At 39.6% G+C, this 19125-nt stretch overlaps 1 protein-coding gene across 3 annotated transcripts in view; it reads left to right on the top strand.

The window, feature by feature from the left end:
• Positions 1-755: 755 nt before the first annotated feature.
• LOC143295027 (syntaxin-7-like) overlaps positions 756-19125 on the top strand; it is a 25909-nt gene continuing 7539 nt past the window's right edge. The window contains exons 1-11 of one of the 3 annotated variants that reach the window (XM_076606569.1): positions 756-1018; positions 1433-1602; positions 6011-6191; positions 6982-7053; positions 7692-7761; positions 8543-8642; positions 10643-10783; positions 11680-11729; positions 12146-12236; positions 12584-12656; positions 13834-13916. In XM_076606569.1, the coding sequence (XP_076462684.1) occupies positions 6125-6191; positions 6982-7053; positions 7692-7761; positions 8543-8642; positions 10643-10783; positions 11680-11729; positions 12146-12236; positions 12584-12656; positions 13834-13916 (747 nt within the window). In that variant the 5' untranslated portion in view covers positions 756-1018; positions 1433-1602; positions 6011-6124. Of the gene's footprint in view, positions 1019-1432; positions 1603-3453; positions 3660-6010; positions 6192-6981; positions 7054-7691; positions 7762-8542; positions 8643-10642; positions 10784-11679; positions 11730-12145; positions 12237-12583; positions 12657-13833; positions 13917-19125 lie in introns of those variants that run through there. The other 2 variants (XM_076606571.1, XM_076606570.1) reach the window with 2 other exon arrangements.

The raw sequence follows: 19125 nt of genomic DNA, 5'->3' as shown, positions 1-19125 counted from the left end.
CTTTTCCAAAGTCTTCTTTTACAACCTACAGCTGTGCCAGTGTGTGTGTGTGTGTGTGTGTGTGTGTGTGTGTGTGTGTGTGTGTGTGTGTGTGTGTGCGTGTGTGTGTCGGTGTGTGTGTCAGTGTGTGCCAGTGCCGGTGTGTCAGTGTGTGTGTGTGTGTGTGTGTGTGTGTGTGTGTGTGTGTGTGTGTGTGTGTGTGTGTGTGTGTGTGTGTTATTTTTTTCTCCGTGTTTTTCGAAAAACGCTTGCGAAAAATTATCGAGAGAGGTGGGGAAGCGAGGGGGTGGGGAAGCGATACCTATTCACTGGCAAAAGACAAACATCGAAAACAACTGATGTTCAAACAAAGCGAGCTCGCCTGAAGAGAAGAAGAAAAAAAAAATAAATAAAAATAAAAACAAAAAAAAAGGCAGCAGGGAGTCCTGACCAAACTGAAAACCACGTGAAAAACCGCACGAACTTCTGCAGTGAGTATGACAGAGCGTGAAAAAAAACTTGAAGAAAACTGATTGATTTTCCGTGAAATGTGTGGTTCGTCCGTCGGGATCGACGAGGACCATCTAGTCATCATGGGGGTGGGTAGGTTGGGCTCTGTGGGGTCAGGCCAGTCCCGGCGCCCGGAAGGTTCTGACGCAGTGTGGACAGGCGATGGTGGCGGCTATCGGGGACTTGCTGACACTGCTTTTCCTGGCCTGTCTGCGGCGTTGCTCTGCTGCAGCGATTCTGTTGGCCTCACATGATTTGGCGCCTTTGTGGACAGTTGAACGCCACTTCGATCTGTCCATTGCATTCAGCTCCCATGTGTCGTGGCTGATGTTGAAGGCCTTCAGAGAAGCTTTCAGAGTGTCTTTGAAGCGCTTCTTTTGGCCTCCATTGGAGCGCTTGCCATGTTGGAGTTCGCCGTACACTGAGCAGTTTCTTGGGGAGCCGGTGGTCAGGCATGCGAACTACATGGCCTGCCCAGCGCAGCTGGGCCTGCATCAAGACGGTGTAGATGCAGGGCAAGTTTGCACGAGTGAGCACCTCTGTGTCAGGAATCTTCTCTTGCCACTTTGTGTTGTCACATTTGGTGTGTGTATGTAACATAGATATAATGTTTTATGTTAACGAAAGCGTTTTTGTAAAGCATCTAGAGCAGATTTCTGGATAGTGTGCTATATAAGTATCCATTATTATTATTACTTTATGCCGAAAAGTTTTCTGAGGCTGGTGGTGTGGGAGTGGTTCAGCGTTTTGGCGTGGCGTTTGTAGACCGTCCATGATTCACATGTGATGTGAATCGTGTTGTGTACATTCACATCGAATCACACATCATCTTGAAAAATTATTAATATCGAAAGCAATGTTTGAATACCTGCTTGGAGGTTTCATACATAAAATTGTGTGTGTGTGCAAGTTGATTCTAAACACCTGCTGGCTTTTATTTCAGTGCGGAGGTCTTGATGTGAAGGTTTTCGTTGTTCGAGGGTTTCGGATCGATCTGCTTGCCGGCACGTCTGCTCTTCAAGGGTGGTAATTGCATTCTCTTTGAGAGTCGCCGTCCTTGAATGACATCATCGGTGTGGTTGAAAAGCAGACGTGAAGGTGTATTCATCAGTGGTACGTACGTCAAAGGATGCCGAGTTTTGTTTTCAGCTGTCTTTGACTTTTTTGTTTGATACTAATGGCACGTTCAGTATATTTCAGTGTAGTTTTCATGTTGTGCTCTGTCGTCACCGATAGTGCGTAAACACTGCCACATTACCCAAATAAAACTGTTGGACACTAGTATGTAGGCCTAACTGTATTTATATTTTTCTTATGGGTAATTCATTGATAAACTCAGCAATACTATGATTACAAGAACATCCAGCCCATTCAGAGGAGCACCGACGGAAACTTCTAGAGTGACGTTACAGGCCTTCTGTCAAAAAATTCAGAGTCGGTTTGTTACAAAAATATATTTAACATTACAACTTGGTATTTACATGATCAGTTCTATTTTAAGATGTCAGAGGGTGTGGACTGGTCCATATATGCGTTACACCATATATGCTGTAAATAAATGAATAAATAGATAAAAGCAGCAGATGGCTGACCTTACCTAAACCCATTCTGAGATTAGGCCCAGAGAGCCTACCGACAGTTTTTGTAAAACATTAACATAAGATAAATTGAAATGATATGATGCAATAAATAGTACATTAAACTATTGTGAAGTGAAAGATAGGCAAAAGGCAAATGACTGAAATAAAACCAAAAAAAAGTATAGGCAAAAGGCAAATGACTGAAATAAAACCAAAAAAAAGTATTGGCCACTCACAGCAAACTCATGCACAAACACACATACAACAGATAGATTTCTTTTTGTAAAGATGCTGGGGTGGGTGAAGGTGGGACAGTTCTTGATTCAACATCTGCATTAAGTTTGTATCTCATTTTGATTCACAAAAAGATGTCTACTTTTGGTTTTATTATTTTCCATTTGAATTATGCCCAGGTATTGCACATGATATCCATGTTGATTTGTGTCATTTGTGACTTAAAACATATCATGATTATAGGGTGAATATTGAAGAGTCCAAGCTTGTTTTTATTTTTGCAGTTTCGGTAAATATGATTCCTTAAAGTACTTTCCACTGTTGGTTTTTTTGTTGTTGTTTTTTGTTTTGTTTTTTCAAATTGATAAAACTTTTAAAAGCAAAAAATGAATGAGGGCATTATATCTTTGTGTTGTAGTTATAATGGCAGTCTAAATACAAATGTATGCTAATAGTACAGTCTATTTATATTATCTTGTATCCTGATGAGTAAAACAAGCATGGGCACTCAGAACACTGGCAGAAATTTGCCAGGGTCATCACTACTTTAAAAAAAAAAAAAAAAGTGAAATATGATCAGGATCAATTTACATAATGTACTTGTAATTGAAATAATTCTGTCAGCTTGATGGTGTCCCTCTCCTTCATACTCCCCAACATCACCCCTAAACAGTAATCCCCCAGAATTTTTTTTTATTTATTTATTTTTTTTATAGTGTTGAATAAATGAATAAAGAAAAGGTGCCACTGTTGTGGAGTCAATGACAGACCAGTTCTTTATGTCATATACACACACATACACACATACACGAATAATGACACATGACATATACCCACTCACACATGCACAAATATGCACACACACACACACACACACACACACACACACACACACACACACGAGTCACACCATGTTCAAATATGCTTAAGATTTGTTTTAATAGTTTCTGTTTGAAAAAAGGCATGTTGCTAAACATTTCCTTATCTCTGGCTTATGACCAGCTTTTGTATCTGAAAGTGAAACTGTCTTCTGAAACCACTAGTTTGTTGAGCTGTGTGCTGAGATGGTTGACACGGTGGGTTAACTCTAGATGGGATGAGTGTGCAAACCAGGAAGACTGTTCATTGAAATGCTGTTGTCAACAGCTGAAGTGCTCTGTCACATTATAGTGCTAGTTCCTGTTACCAGATATCCTGAATGATCGACAGGAAGTGAACCGCTGTATTCCTTAAATGTGAGTGGTGATCTTCAGTCCTACTCAGTATGTGAAGTAATTACAGTTGAGAGACGTGACATTGTAGCAGTATCAAATGTACTGTATAAAATCAGTGTTTGACATGATGCAGAACAGAAGAGTGAGTAAGCAATAATTTTTTCTAGGCCTTTCACACTTGCATAGTTTGTAGGGTCATCAATACCGACTTCAATTATTTAGCAGTAAAACAAAACCTGTTATGTTCAAAACAACAGGAAAACAAATATATTTATCAAAGCACAGCTGGTATGATTGATGTTTACACAGAAAAAAATAAACATACATTTCAAATGTATCAGTGCACACTTGATTTCCAGTAACACTGGCTGCTGTGAACATTGATCTATTTGCTGTGGCTCTGTAAATATGCATAATTGGAGTTTCAGTATAATGATGACATAGATTCATGTGAATGTGTATTTCTTTGATAGACTTTAAGAAAAAAATTTATATGAAGTTCTGAAACATACTTTGGAGGGGGAAAATGCTAAAAGGACGTACAAACTGGCATTATCCATTTGACTCCAGGCACTGTGTGTGGCTAAATCTGCACTTCTTCCCATATGTGACTTCTCAATGTGACTAGCCTTGTGAACACTACAAATTCCATCCTGAGTGGAAAAACTGTGGATCTTGCTATATTCTTGGTTGTTTTTGTTTTGTTTTTGTGTGTTTTGTTTTTTTGTTGTTTCTTTTGAATCATCAACCCCTAAAAAATCACAAAAACTAAAATAATGCTCAGAAGTGTTTAAAAGTATATATATTTTCTTGGAGGAAAATAACTGAAGAATGTAATTTTCATATATATGTTAAATGTTGACAGGAAGAGATAACTCTGTCAGGGGAAGATAACTTAGATATTAAGATAAGTCCGATATATTTCTATATGTATAATATTTTGAAAAAAATAGAAGATTCAAGTCTGTGTATCTTATGGGTGGAAATGGTTTTTAAAATGTTTTCAAATGTATTCGACAACCAAGTGCAGTTTTGTTTTCGTCAGTTACACCCACCCACACAGACACAATACTTTTATACAATTATTACCGTACAAAAGCTCGCTGTAAACAATATTTCAGTTTGAAGTTTGCTTCTGGAGGGTTTTATAGTAAATGAAAACTAATAAAATTGGGGGCGATATTTCCCCATGTTGTTACTCCTCCGACCCGTTACTTCCTCAGCCCACTTCTTCCCCAGCTCCTAAGCTCCCAATAGTTCCCCCATTCAAGCAGATTCAGAGTTTGTCTAGTACAGCTGAAGTCACTTTTTCTTGACAAAACTGTCCATTTGTGTGTGCCCAAAATTTGTGCTACTACTGATCACTGCTTTCTTGTAAAGCTTGGCAAATATGTTCTCTTCAGACTAGCTATCTTGACTATGGTGGAAAGCAGTAGAGCAGTATGCATTGTGTGGGGTGTGCCACAAGAATATTGGGTTTTTTCAACATTCACTTCCAACATGACCCTGCCCCCTACCTGTTGATGTACTTTGTAGTGTGTAGTCATCATCAGGATAACAAGAATCACGGTGATTGATACACAGCGACATTACTTTAGCATTCTAATATCATGTTTTCATAATTGCTATTGTCGCTGTTGTGCAATGTCTGTACTGAACATCCTGGCAGCCATGGTGACACGTTCAACAACCTTAACAAAACACTGTACATCCTGGCAGCCATGTTGACACATTCAACAACTTTTCAATTACAAAACACACACGCACGCACACACGCACACACACACGTGATAACTGAGCCAGAACTTGCTGAGATGTTGCTTAAAACACACTACAAGGCAGTCACCATTTGCCAGAAAGTAAGTGTACTTGTGTGCCCTGGCTGGACTGCTGATAATGCAGTTAACCCTAAACCATGGACATATCTGCAGCGAGGAGTGAAAGGCGTAAGTGACATAGTTTTTGAATACGTTCATCATTCATACTGATTTCAGTCACAAGTTAGCATCATCACTAAATGAAAATCATGTGTGCATGTATGATAGCAAGTGTGTTTGACTGTGACCACGAGAACAGCAGTGGGGTCAACTGCTGTCCTGTCTGGGTTATAATTTGATTATAGTGAAGAGTGGCTTGCCCAACTTAATCCCCACTCTCTCGGCCAAGAGGGCTTTTGGACAGCCAGTGGTGGGATGACCCCCAAAAGCATTGAGAGCCAGTGCAAATTTGACTCCTAGTTTGGAGTCATAGTCCTTCAAAAACAATGGAACTGTGAATGAATTCCCATTGCAGTGGAGAAACCATTGAACATACACAGATACAACTCTCAGTGTGCTATTTGCCTCAGCTGTAAGCTTATCCTGATGTTAATCACTGATGTATGCTGAGTATTGTAAAAACACTATTTTAATAAGTTCTTCACATCAGTCATTTTGAAATAGTGATAAATGTAATTAGCCAAAGAAACAAACGTCTTTTCTTTTTGTTTCCCAGATCTTTGCTGGCTGTCATGAATTAGAGACAACATTTGCTGAGGATTGCAATACACAGACCGGTTGAGCCTACATCACGGTTTAGCTGTGGTGTTGTTGGGTGTGAAAGATCACCATGGCTTCCTACGGCAGGGGTTCTTTTGATGGATTTGACTCTTACCAAGGTGGTGCAGGTGCCAGAGGTATGTGTGGCTGTCATTCATTTTTCTGGCCAGTTGTTCCACCAGCTATTTGAAGAGAGCATCCAGCAGTGTAAAACAGTTTTGCTTTGTGTGTGTGTATGTGTAGAAACGGCCCATGGAACATCTTGACATCATTGTTTTGATTGTCATTGTCAAGACACATCATTATCATGCTTGTTTGTTTGGTTTGTTTTTGTTTTTATACTGAGATATTTCATAAAAGAACATATATTGTCTCTTAAAGTCTTATGTGATGTTTCTGGCTCTTGAAAGGAGTGGGGTGATCATGCACATGCAAAGGAAAAAGAGTAAAGAAATCTTTGAGATACAAGTTTTTTTTCCCCTTCCCTTTCATTATTTGATGTGCTCATGTCTGATATCCTATTCTGATAAACTATCGATTTCATGTGTATTTGCATGTTTGTGTGTGTGTTATTGTCCACACATGCTGTTTGCATGTTGACATTTGTGTGTATCACATGCTACACTGTGTCTGTGTGTCACATTCTGGTGCTGTGGTGTATGCTTGTCTATGAGTTAGTGGGAACATTTGCTTGATACAAAAATTTTGTACAGAAAATATAGCAGAAAACATTTTGAGTCCATTGATTGATTCATTCACTCATTATAGTTTGCATTAATTCAGTCAGTGTTTGTATACACAAATTTTTGTAATTTTTGCATAAATTATAAAAATGTAACAAAGGTGACATACAATGTGAAGAGTTCATTTGTGTGTGTATGTCAGCTCACAGTGTATCATTGTATGTTTCTCTTTTTTTCGTTACAGATAGTGCCGGGTCTGATTTCACTAGTCTGTCACAGAAGATCGCCCAGAATATTCAGAAAATTACACAAAATGGTATGTGGCTGTATTGTCATCTGAAGTATTTGAGCATTTCTCCTGCTTCTCTATGTTTGTCTCTTTATTTCTGTCTCTGTCTGTCTTTGTGTTTAACTCTGTCTCTTTTTTCTTTCAATCTGTTTCTTTATTTCCCTCCTTGTCTCTGTTTCTCTCACTCAAACTTCTTAAGCGAAATGATGTGTTTTTCCATTACAAAATTACTTGGGCAACAGTGCAAAGTCTTACAAGGGCAATGCCTTTTTGCCCTGTAGTCTGGTGCCCAAGTGTTCAGCTAATTGAGTTCTGAGCTTACATGCAGAAAATTGAGAGTTTGAATCACAAGGTGGATATAGACATAATTCATGCCCCCTGTCCTCTGACACCTTCTCATCTTACCATACCAGCCACATCACCTGAGATGGATGCCAGTGTTAGTCCTTAATTTATAACCCTACAATCCATTCGTGCAGATTTTGTTGAAAATAGCACAGTGACAGAGAACATATTGTTTATTTTGTCTCTGTCAGTCACAGACTGTGGGGTGGTGGTGGAATTATCAGCTTACATTACACGCAAGGAAATGGGTATACAGTGAAAGGAAAAAGGCGATTTCTTCAGTTTTGTTGAAATTGGTTACACTGCCTCTTGTTTTCCAGTGACACTGGTCAAGAACCTGGTTGCTCAGATTGGTACGCCACAGGATTCGGAAGAAGTCCGCACCAGAGTGTGAGTTGGATTTAGCGTGCCATTTCTGGCTTATCCAAGAGACTGGTATCCAGACCACTTGTCATGGTGTTATTGATGAAGAGAAAGAGAGGAGAAAAATATGTGCCCTGACCCAGAATAGGACAAATAATCACTGGCTTTGTAGATTGGTTTTCTGAACAGAATATCATTGAATCAGTCTCTGAAGTTCAGTTCCACTTTTCTGTTTGAAAAACATGTGACTCAAGGTGCTTTTTTCCATTTTCTTACTTTTAAGGACAGGTATAAACCTGGCCTGAATGTTACATGAAGAAAGAATCTTGCCATTCTTGTTGCATAATCTTGTTTTAGGCATGGCATCAGGTTTTTGATCACATTGATCTGCCTAACTTTGATAAAGGGATTATTCAAAGTTAGTTATTTTACCCTTGCTTTTTGAAGTGGACAAACATCAGAAAAAGCAAAAAGGTCATCATTATCATTTCTTTCACATTAGCACTTTTATCTCATAATTTGAGCTTATTACCTTTGTGTAGAATTTAAAGGCTGGTGAAATTGCCATGAACTGCAGACAACTATTTGCTCCATTTCATATTTTTATTTTTTGGATGGAATTATACTGTGGACAGTGGACATTGTTTATTATTTTGATTGGTTTTTCACATGAAATTTAGCGATGTCTTGTGGACATTGGCCATCCGTTTTTTTTGTTTTTGTTTTCTGGAAGGATGCATTGTGGTCAATGTTCATTATTTTGATGTGCTTTTGAGGTGATTGTAGTAGTGTTTTATGGATGTTATAGGGAACAGACCATCCACTACACCAACCAACTGCACAAAGAAACCAGCAGTAAGCTCAAGGAGCTTTCCCAGTTGCATCTGCCTCCTTCCACCCCAGAACATGTAGGTGCTTTCAACAACTTTTGACTTCCAAACTAATAAGTTATGTCGTAAGACCAGAAAAAAATTGTCACCACACTGGTATTAACTGTAAACAGTGTTGAATTGCCTCTAATCAGGCCTGGGTGTGTGTGGGTGTGCATGTGCGTTAATGCCATGCAATTGAGTGTGCGCGAAGAACATTTACTTTTCCTTCACACCCATTGCTTGTTTCGTTTTTTCTTAAACAGTCTGAAAGTGAGAGGGGTTTAACATTCTAATTTCTAATTCTTTTCCATTTTTTTCTTCATGAAAGTTATGGTGGTTGAAGAATGTAAGGGGATGTACTTTGCATTCATACCTCCTCTGAAGTGTGGCAGTGTTTGAGAATACAGAATACTTTTCTTTTTTTTTTTTTTTGAATGATGAGAATGTTGTTGTTTTTCTTTTATAGGCGTTTCCTTTATTCTCTCTCAGTTTCTATTTCACTGTTGACTCACCTAGCATATACACACAAAGTTCACATATTGGCACAAACATGCAATCAGTCGGTACAAACATGGGAATGGATGCTAAGCAATTTTACGTCAGCTGATGATGTGGCAGTACACATCATGACTGCTGTTAGTAAATGTTAATTTGATCTGCGATCTAAGCCAAAGTTCAAAAGATTCATGCATCAGCTTATGGGCATGAAATATTTGAACATTCACTGTCGCCGTCAACTCCACTCTCTTGTGGCTGTATGATCTGTACTGTGTGTTGTCACTCCTCCACTTGCCATTCTTCTCTTTGTTTGAGTGTGGAGAGAAAAAATATGAATTTTCTTGTGCCTTTTTTCAGTGGAAATTTAACCCTTTGAGCCCTGAGTTCCTGAGCAATTTTAACCCTTCTGCCTGAGCTCCTGAGCCAAAATTTGCAAATAATTGGTATTAAACCCTTTGAGCCCTGACCACCGCTTTACCGGTGGCAGAGAAAAATGACATATTGCCCAGCCACCGGTTGAACGGTGCGTAAACACTTGAAGCATGCAGAGTCTCAGCCTGGCCTGTCAGGGCAGAAATCAGGGACAAAACGTGTGAGAAAACGACAGTACACAACGCAGCAAGTAATTGATATGCTTGATGATTTATCGGAAGTAGAGTATGACAATGATTACTCTGATAGTGAGGTGGAATTCGAATCAGATGTTTTTGCTACAGATAGTGATGTTGAAAATGAATCTGAGCATGCAGAATCAGTTGATCAAAGGAGGCGTGTCAGGTTGAGACTCTGCACGCTTCATGGTAGAAATCGATCTTTTTTATCCAAAGCACATGCACAAAACACAGTGAAAAGGCGCGGCAATGTTGGTACTACATTCGCTGATGTCAGAATATTACGGTTTTTCTGATTGGCTCTTCAATATAAGTCAACCAATAGAAAAACACGAGACAAGTGTTTACGAACCGCTCAACCGGTGGCCAGGCATTATGCCACCCCTCCCTACCACCGGTAAAGCGGTGGTCAGGGCTCAAAGGGTTAAAGTTTACGTAAATCAGAATCTTTTGACACCATGTATATTTTCAGGATAATTCTTGTTTTAAATGTACAGGCAGACAAATATATGTTTTTTTCACTGATGAGCTGATTGTGGCTGAACAACCTGTGTTGCATGATGTCACTCCTCCACTTGCCATTCTTGTCTTTGAGTGCAGAGAGAAAAAAACAATTTGTTGACTTCATGTCTTTTACTAAGCTACAACTACAGTTACATTTGATATCCAGAATTACAAAGTGTATTTCTCTCATGAGCAGTAAGTTAAAAGACATGAGACACCATTAGAACTGAATGTGTCAGTGTGCTTTTACACAAGATGAAATGGACTGAAGGTTTCAGGGAATAATTCTGAAAATACACACACACACACACACACACACACACACACACACACACACACACACACACACACAGAGGCATGCACATATGCATGTGTGTGCACACTCAAACCAACTCACTCACACTTACACCATGGTGTCGGCAGAGACAATGGAAGATGCAGAAGGAGCGGTTCACGGAAGAGTTCAGCAACCTGCTGAAGTCCTTCCAGGCAGTGCAACGGGATGCAGTGGACAAAATGCGTGCCAGTGTGCGGAGGGCTCGAGCACAATCTGGCATCTATCAGGTAATTGTCTGCAAATTGATGTGTGCGTGTGTGTGTTGAGAATTTATTGGTATATGCAGGTGATTGCAAGTTTGTGTGTGTGTGCTTGCAGGTGATTGCAGGTTTGTGTGTGTGCTTGTGTGTTGTGAATTTGTAGGTATGTGCACATGTAAAGGGTGTGAAATGTTTGCAAATGTATGTATGTATGTGTTGGGGAGATGTGCAGTGTGTGAGTGTTCATTCACATTTTGAATCTTTGTATAGGAACTGTAGAAAATGATTGAAACCTTGATTGTGAATGTGTAAGTGCATGCACTTTTAGCAGGGAAAATGTTCTTGAAAAAATATGTGAACGATATCTTTATTACTCGCAAGAGGGGTGAAAAGAGGGGCATATTGAGGAAGTTGTACATGATAGGCATACAATGCATCTTTTCATATACAATACAGATTTGATGGAAAACTTTTAGAATAGTGATTGATAAAAAAAGATATTCATTAACAATTTGTGATCATTGAGGAATTTTGAAAATTAACTTCTGACAATTTAACTGAGTTTCTTTTTTCAAAGCTGCTTTTATGTCTGTGAAGTCAGGTATATCTGCAACAGTGGCCAAACTAATAATGAATGGATATGATAACTTGTGTACATGTAGACACAATATGTATTCAGTTACATGTACAACCATACACTTGTGGACAAACTCTTTATTTGTTTTTGTTTTTTTGTCTGTCTGTCTTTCTGTCTGTCTGAGTTCTCTGTCTGTTGTCCCTTTCTCTGTTGTCTGTGTCTCTCTCTTTCACTCTCTCTCTCGTGCTTTTCTTGTATAATCAACTTCTTTATCTGTCTTTATCTATGATATTAATCGAGGTTTGGTTGATATTCAGCATGATTTTTTTTGTCTTTTTCTCCTCAGCCACCTTTCCAAGACGACTATGAGAAACAGACTGAGATGGCAACTCCAGGGTAAGAATTTAATTTCATTGTCTTTTCTCCTGCAAAAGAAACACCTAACCCTTACAAACTGTTTTATTTTTCCTTGTTGGGGGTGGGTTGGGGAGGGGTATGGGTGGGTGTGGAGGAATATATGGGATCAGCCTGTGATTTGTGAATCTTGTGGTCATGATGAACTTTTTTGGTAAGGTGTGCATTAAAGCATATGATTCCTCTTTTCTTGTGTGTGAGTGAACATGTCTTTTCTCCTCTGTGTATGTTTGTGTGTGTGTGTGTGTGTGTGTGACACGTGAATTATAAAGGCCTTGCCTCTACTGTGTTATGTATGTGTTTTGTAAAGAACCTACAACAGTTTTCTGGATATAGTGCTACATAAATACCATTATGACTATGATTATTATTACTGAATAGTGACTTGTGTGTGCCAGGTACTCTCAAACACGGGAAGTTCTGCAGATGGAGCAAGACGTGGACCTGGAGTCACTGCAGGAACGGGAAGACGCCATCAGAAAGCTGGAAGTGAGTGTCACAGTGAAATTTTGAATTGGAAATGAGATGAAGCACCAGTATGATGGCCCCTTTGTGGTTGGCTGGGCTATAAGCAACATGATTTAATTTGATTTGAAGCACCAATATTGTCTTCCTCTGCAGTCCACCCCCCAACTGGGCCTTTAGTGGAACTGTCAAAAGGATAGGATTGTTCAGTGTGATATTTGGTAGTATTGCTGGGAATGGATGTTTGTGGAACTGTCACACAGTGAGCAACAGTAATAAAACTTTGTGTGTGCAGCGTTTATGAACTATTGCCTTTTTCTCTGGTTGTTGTATGTAAGTGGCCTAACTTTCTTGGACTATATTCTTTTCAGAATGACATCTCGGACGTCAACACCATTTTCAAGGACCTAGGCATGCTGGTCCATCAGCAAGGAGAGACTCTTGGTATGTTTATGTGTGTGCGTGTGTATATGTGTACGTTAGTGAATAAAAGAGTTACTTTGTTTATGTGAGCAGCAGTCCCACTGGCACAGCTTGCAAAGATTGTTTGCCACTGTGGTGTCTCCAGGGCCTGCAGATCTACCAATACAGAGTCCGTGAGGGTCTGGGTGTGAATCCCAGTCTCGCCCTTTCTTCCAGGTTTGACAGGAAAAATCCAACTGAGCTTCTTGTCATTTGGTTGAGATGATAAACCGAGGTCACATGTGCAACATGCACTTGGCACACTGAAAAAGAACCCATGGCAACGTAAGTGTTGTCCTTCAGCAAAATTCAGTAGAAGAAATCCCTCTGATAGGAACACAGAATATGTATGCATGCACTCAAGGCCTGACCAGCGCTGTGGGTTATGCTGCTGGTCAGGCATCTGACTAGCAGATGTGGTGTGTCATATATGGATTTGTCCAAAGGCAGTGATGCCTCCTTGAGAAATTGAAAATAGCGTTTATGCACTTGTGTGTGTTTGTTTGTGTGTCAGTATGTGTTTGCTGGCATCTTGAATGGTATCTGAATCCACAAACAGAAAATTTAAAGGCTATATCTCATGCACAAGATGTAAGTGAATTCAAGGTTGGGGATTTGAATGAATCACATGTACATTGTGCATCTGTTGTGACCCATGCTTTGTGCATCCCTATGTTGTTGTGTAAGAGGGTGTTTGTGTGTATGCACTTGTAATTATGTAAATGTGAGTGTATGTGTTAGTATTTGTGTGTGTACATGTGTTTCAGAAAGAGATGTAATGGATGCTTGTACACATTTAACGTTTTCTGTAAAACGATGCAGCACACAAAGAGCATCAGCGAGACAACCTTTGGCACAAAAGGTCAAACTGAAGTCACAAAATGAAACACTGTTCCTCTCCCTAGTCTGGATCAGTACACCAGAAACACCACACTCATCTCCAAACACATCATAAAAACTAAATTCATGACTTAAGATTTTTCACAACAATGAAACTTAAAAATTGTCATAACAATGTAAAATTTGGACAAGCAAGCAATAAACATTTCACTTTTTACAGGTGAAAATATAAGATTGACATGGTATTCATGCTCAGTTGGGAAATGGGAATGTGTGGACCCAAGACTTGTCACCTGTAACCTGTGGTTTGGTGTTGCAGACAGTATAGAGGCCAACATTGACAGTGCCCAGATGTCCGTGCAAGAGGGAACGTCACAGCTGAGTAAAGCCATGGAGTATCAGGTGGGCTCTGGGCATGTGTGCTCTTTGTCTTTTGAAAGGCATATTATTGTAGTGTGGCCGTGTACATGCATGCATGGCCGTGCACATGCATGTGTGTATGTGTGTGTAATCATTATATATGTGGGTTCATTTGCTTACTGTCTTCTCCTGTCTTTGTCTCTCTGTTTTTGTTTGCTGTAATGAAGCATGGCTTGAATTTGATTGAAAAGTATTAAGCTTATACTAGCTGGTATGTGTGTGTATGCATGCCTAGACTGTGGGAGCAACGGAATATTGGAGCGTGCGAGTGTGCATATATATATGTTTGTATATATGTGTGTGGGGTTGGGGGTGGGGGATATGGGTGTACGTGTGTATGCTTGTACAAGTAAGTGTGCCTCTGTGTGTGTGTGTGTGTGTGTCATGGAAGCTGCGATACGTAGCCTAGAAATGAGTGTGTGGAGGATGGGGGGTAGAGGGGGTGCAGGGTAATGTGTGTGTGTGTGTGTTGGGGCTCATGTACGTTGATGTGTATTTGATTGTGCTTTCATATCTGTGAAACTGCATGTTTGGTGCATATCTGTTATGCATATGTGTGTGTATGTGTGAATGTGTGTCTGCATGTTTTACATTTATTTGCTTATTTATGATCAGTGTTGTCTTATTTATTTATTAGTAGTTCTTTTTTATGTATTTATCTATTATTTGTTTACTTTTTTTTTCTCAAGGCCTGACTAAGCGCGTTGGGTTACGCTGCTGGTCAGGCATCTGCTTGGCAGATGTGGTGTAGCGTGTATGGATTTGTCCGAACGCAGTGACGCCTCCTTGAGCTACTGAAACTGAAACTTATATTAGCAGTGCCCTGGTGTGTGTGTGTGTGTGTGTGTGTGTGTGTGTTTTAACATGTGTTATCACTTAGAAAATAGATCAAGCTCTAACAGATGGTGTGTAAATAATGTTTGACACCACATCTTTGGTTCAGTTGCCAATATCTGCCCATCATTGTTCTTTTAGATTTGAGTACCAGATAAACTGAGCAGTAAGGGGGGAATGTTTGTTGAGCCCTGTTAGCATGCTAATAAAAGGACAGGGAGAAGTAGACAAGGTGTTTCAGTGTCCGTCATGTTTTACATTTCATGTTTACAAGTGCAAATGTATGGCCTTGTGTGGTCAGCTGGACTTCAAGCAAAAAAGGATGAATTGCAAATGAATACACTGTACAGAAAGAGAACAATGATTAGAGGTCAGATGTAGTCATGCCTCTCTCCACAGCTGCTGATCAATGGCAGCCAGGTATTACAGGGACCTTCCATTGTTACATGACAAAATGCACTGCCACCGTTAAATTATATGACCCCAGGAATGTACATAAGGAGTCTTCTCACTAAAACTGCATTGACAATAATGATCATGATGATGACAAGTAACCACAAGGATGACTGTGTGTTGTCGTTAAAAATTACTGCAACAAGGGTTATATGATATACAGTGATTACTTACAAAGACTTACTTAAGCCTGGTTAAATTATGGTGCCGTGACATGATTTGAAGATAAAATCTCACCAATTCTACAGTTATGATGATTAGCAGTTAAATGTACACCAGTTCAAAGAACATGTGTGGTGAATTGGACATGCATAGCTGTCTGTTGTTTGTTGTTGATGCAGGCAGTGACATGTTTACACGATGTATGTATCATAGTGTTTATCACATTTGCATTCAGTGCAACACTGAATTTTTAATATAAAAAGATACTTCAGCAAAAATTGATTGCTCATCACTATTTAGTGGGTGTTTGTATTTTCAGACATTGTAAGTGAGAGAGTTACCCAGTCATGCTTCAAAGATACCAGATTTTTATGATTAATGTGAAAACAACAAGGAACACAGTACAAACTGAACCTTGACTTACGACTTTCACAAACTGTTAAGGACCATGTTATGAAAGCAACAAGGAAAACAATACAAACGCATCCTTAACTAAAGGGTTCACAAATTGTTCAGGACCACTTTATAAAAGCACACTTGTTTTCTTGGAATGTAAAAAAAAAAAAAAAAAGAGGAGAAATAATTAGAATTGTGCATGCTGTGTATAACTGGTCTCCCAATGAAAATCTGTATTAGGCACACATGCACCATTTTCAGCTTGAAAAAAATTTCATTAGTTTATAAACATATGCTGTGGTTCTTTATCATAAGAAATGGAAACGCATGTGCAAGAAAGCACCGGTGGTTATGAGTGGTACTCATTACAGCAGCTGCATACACCAGTTTGCTAGAAATTCACTATCGTTTCACCATGCCCTCAAAAATGTACCAGTTTCCACGTGGTCCTTAACTTTCTGTGAACCTGGTACATCAAATGCCAGGTGTCTTGAGCATGCAGCAGTACACAGCAGAAGGGCTTTTTTTTGCTCTCTTTGCGGTTCATTGCCTTGTGTTGTGTCTTCCTCTGTTGCAGTCCAAGGCCCTATGCAAGAAATGGTGCCTCAGTGCCTGTTGATTATTTTGCTCACTGTTTTGGCTGTGGTTGCTATCATCATCGCCGTTTCTGTCTTGCAAAGTTGAAGAAAAAAAAGAAGAAAAGAATAAGCTTTTAGCTGCTTGGATGTCTTCCAGCCTGCATGCTTGCTTTTTGGTTGCAAGTAGGTTTGATTTTGTTTTGTTGTTTTGTTGTTCTCTTGTTTGCATGTATGTCTCATCTTTCTCCAGTTGTTTCTCTCCTTTGTTTCCTCCATGTGGTTGGGTGAGTGAGGTGCTCTTTTTCTCTCTTCTTTCTCTCGGTCTCTTTCTCTTCTACCTGTTCCTTTGGCTAGCAGCAGTTTGCATGTGTAGATGTTGCTGGTACAGTTTTTGTTTGATCATGCATTAAAGAAGTTCCTGTTAACTTCACAGTGGTACTATTATTTTACAGTACCATAAATGCATTCAACTACAAGGATTTTTCTCATGTATTTTTGTGAAGTGTTTGTGTTGGCATGAAAGGTGACATAGGCCAGACATGGATATTTATTGATGGGCATGCTAAGTGTTTTCTACCTTGATGTAGGCATATGCATATATACTAATACACATGTGCACATGCACACAAATGAACAAACACTTATGCACTTGCACTTAGACACACTCACATGCAAATACATATATAAACACACTCAGAGCTGCAACACACACACTCACTTTTTCTGTCTCCCTTTCTCTCTCACATGTACATACACACATGTACAGGCACTCACATACACAGCTATATTAGGGAGTTTGTTCTCTGCACCTAAATATTAAATATATAACATGTTAAGCACATGTTAAAACTGTCAGAAACTGATAGCCATTTATTTTTCTTTCCAAAAAGTATGCGTTATGCATCTTTATTGCAATAGTTTGCATGCTGGAATTTTGTTATTATTACCCTCTGTGACCAAAAATCATTTGGTTTTGACAGGGTTAAAAACATTATGGATCCTTAAAAAAAAAAGGCTAAAATTCTTTATTAGAGAATGTATCAAGAGAGATAATAATAATAATAATAATAATGGTACTTATATAGCGCTAAATCTTGTGCATAAACAAATCAAAGCGCTTTCGCACCAGTCATTCTCACGCAAGCATAACTCTAAAACTGAAAAAAAAAAAAAAAAAAAAAAGAAAAAAAAATCTAAAAAGACAAGGAAGAGGCAGGGAAGGGAGGCGATTTTGGGAAGAGGTGGGTTTTAAGGCCAGACTTGAAAGAGCTGAGTGTGGAGACTTGACGAAGCGAAAGAGGAAGTTCATTCCAATTGCAAGGTCCAGAGACAGAGAAAGAACGGTGGCCAACAGTCGAGAGTTTGAATCTGGGTATGTGTAAGTGGAGTGGATCCGAAGCTGATCGTAGTGAGCGAGATGGAGTGTAGAGGTGAAGGCAGCCACAGAGATAGGAAGGGGCTGATTTGTGAATACATTTGTAGCATAGAGTGCTGATCTTGTACTTTATTCGGTGTGAGACAGGGAGCCAGTGGAGATGTTGCAAAAGAGGAGTGGTGTGCTCAGATCTTTTCTTTCTGAGGACGAGTCGGGCAGCAGAATTTTGTATGCGCTGAAGGGACTGAATGGATGAGGCAGGCAAACCAGACAATAGAGAGTTACAGTAGTCAAGGCGAGAGAGAATGAGAGAAACGACAAGTCTAGATGTTGCGTCAGTGGACAGATATTTCCGGATGGAACTGATGCGCCGCAGTTGACAGTAGCAGGATTGACATGTCTGATTGATAAATGTTTGCATGGACAGTGTGTTGTCAAGGACAACGCCGAGGTTCCTGACTGAAGTGGACAGAGGGATGGATGTACTGCCAAGTTTGATTGTATTAGTTGTAATGGAAGAGAGTTTTTGTTTAGTTCCTATGATCATTGCTTCAGTTTTGTCCGCGTTCAATTGTAACTTATTTAGAGTCATCCAATTTTGAATATCCAGGAAGCAGTTAGATGTTTCTTGCAAGAGCGACAACAGTTTTTCAGGTGTATCACTCTTCTGGAGTTGAGTGTCATCAGCATAAGAATGATGACTGACATTATGGCGGTTGATAATTTCAGCGAGAGGAGCAGTGTACAGTGTGAAGAGCACTGGGCCTAAAACAGATCCCTGTGGGACTCCATGTTCGATTTTAACGGGTTCAGACAGGAAATTATCAACAATGACAGACTGAAATCGATCAGTGAGATAAGATTTGAACCAGTTTAGAACAGTGCCGTTGATGCCAAATATAAAATGAAGACGGGAAAGAAGGATTGAATGGTCTATCGTGTCAAAGGCGGCTGACAAGTTGAGAAGAATGAGAAGGGAGATCTGTCCTGAGTCGACGCTAGCAGTAGGTTGTTCAGGATGTGGAGGAGAGTGGTTTCGGTGCTGTGGTCAGCGCGATAGGCAGACTGAAATGGGTGGATGAGATTGTTGAAACAAAGGTGATTGTTGAGCTGCTTCAGGACGGCTTTTTCAAGTTTTTCTCCTATTAAAATGCAGGTAAATGAGAAGAATGAATTTTAGAAAGGGGTGGACAATTTTTTCTTCACCTGCATTTCTTTTGTTTTGGTGCCAGGTGGACAAACAGGTTGGTGGGCTTTAAGTTGCAGGGCTGTGCAAATCCCAGAGACCAGAATCCTGCTAATTCCTGACTGATTCTTTTTCTCCCTTTTTTTTTTTTTGGTTGTTGTTGTCTTTTTTTTGGTCATTATCTGCATTGTTTCAGTGAAACTACTC

This window comes from Babylonia areolata, chromosome 20 (genome assembly GCF_041734735.1).
Source record: "Babylonia areolata isolate BAREFJ2019XMU chromosome 20, ASM4173473v1, whole genome shotgun sequence".
NCBI classification, from domain to species: domain Eukaryota; kingdom Metazoa; phylum Mollusca; class Gastropoda; order Neogastropoda; family Buccinidae; genus Babylonia; species Babylonia areolata.
Note: the sequence above shows the minus strand (reverse complement) of the source record. Positions and strands in the feature narration are given on the sequence as shown.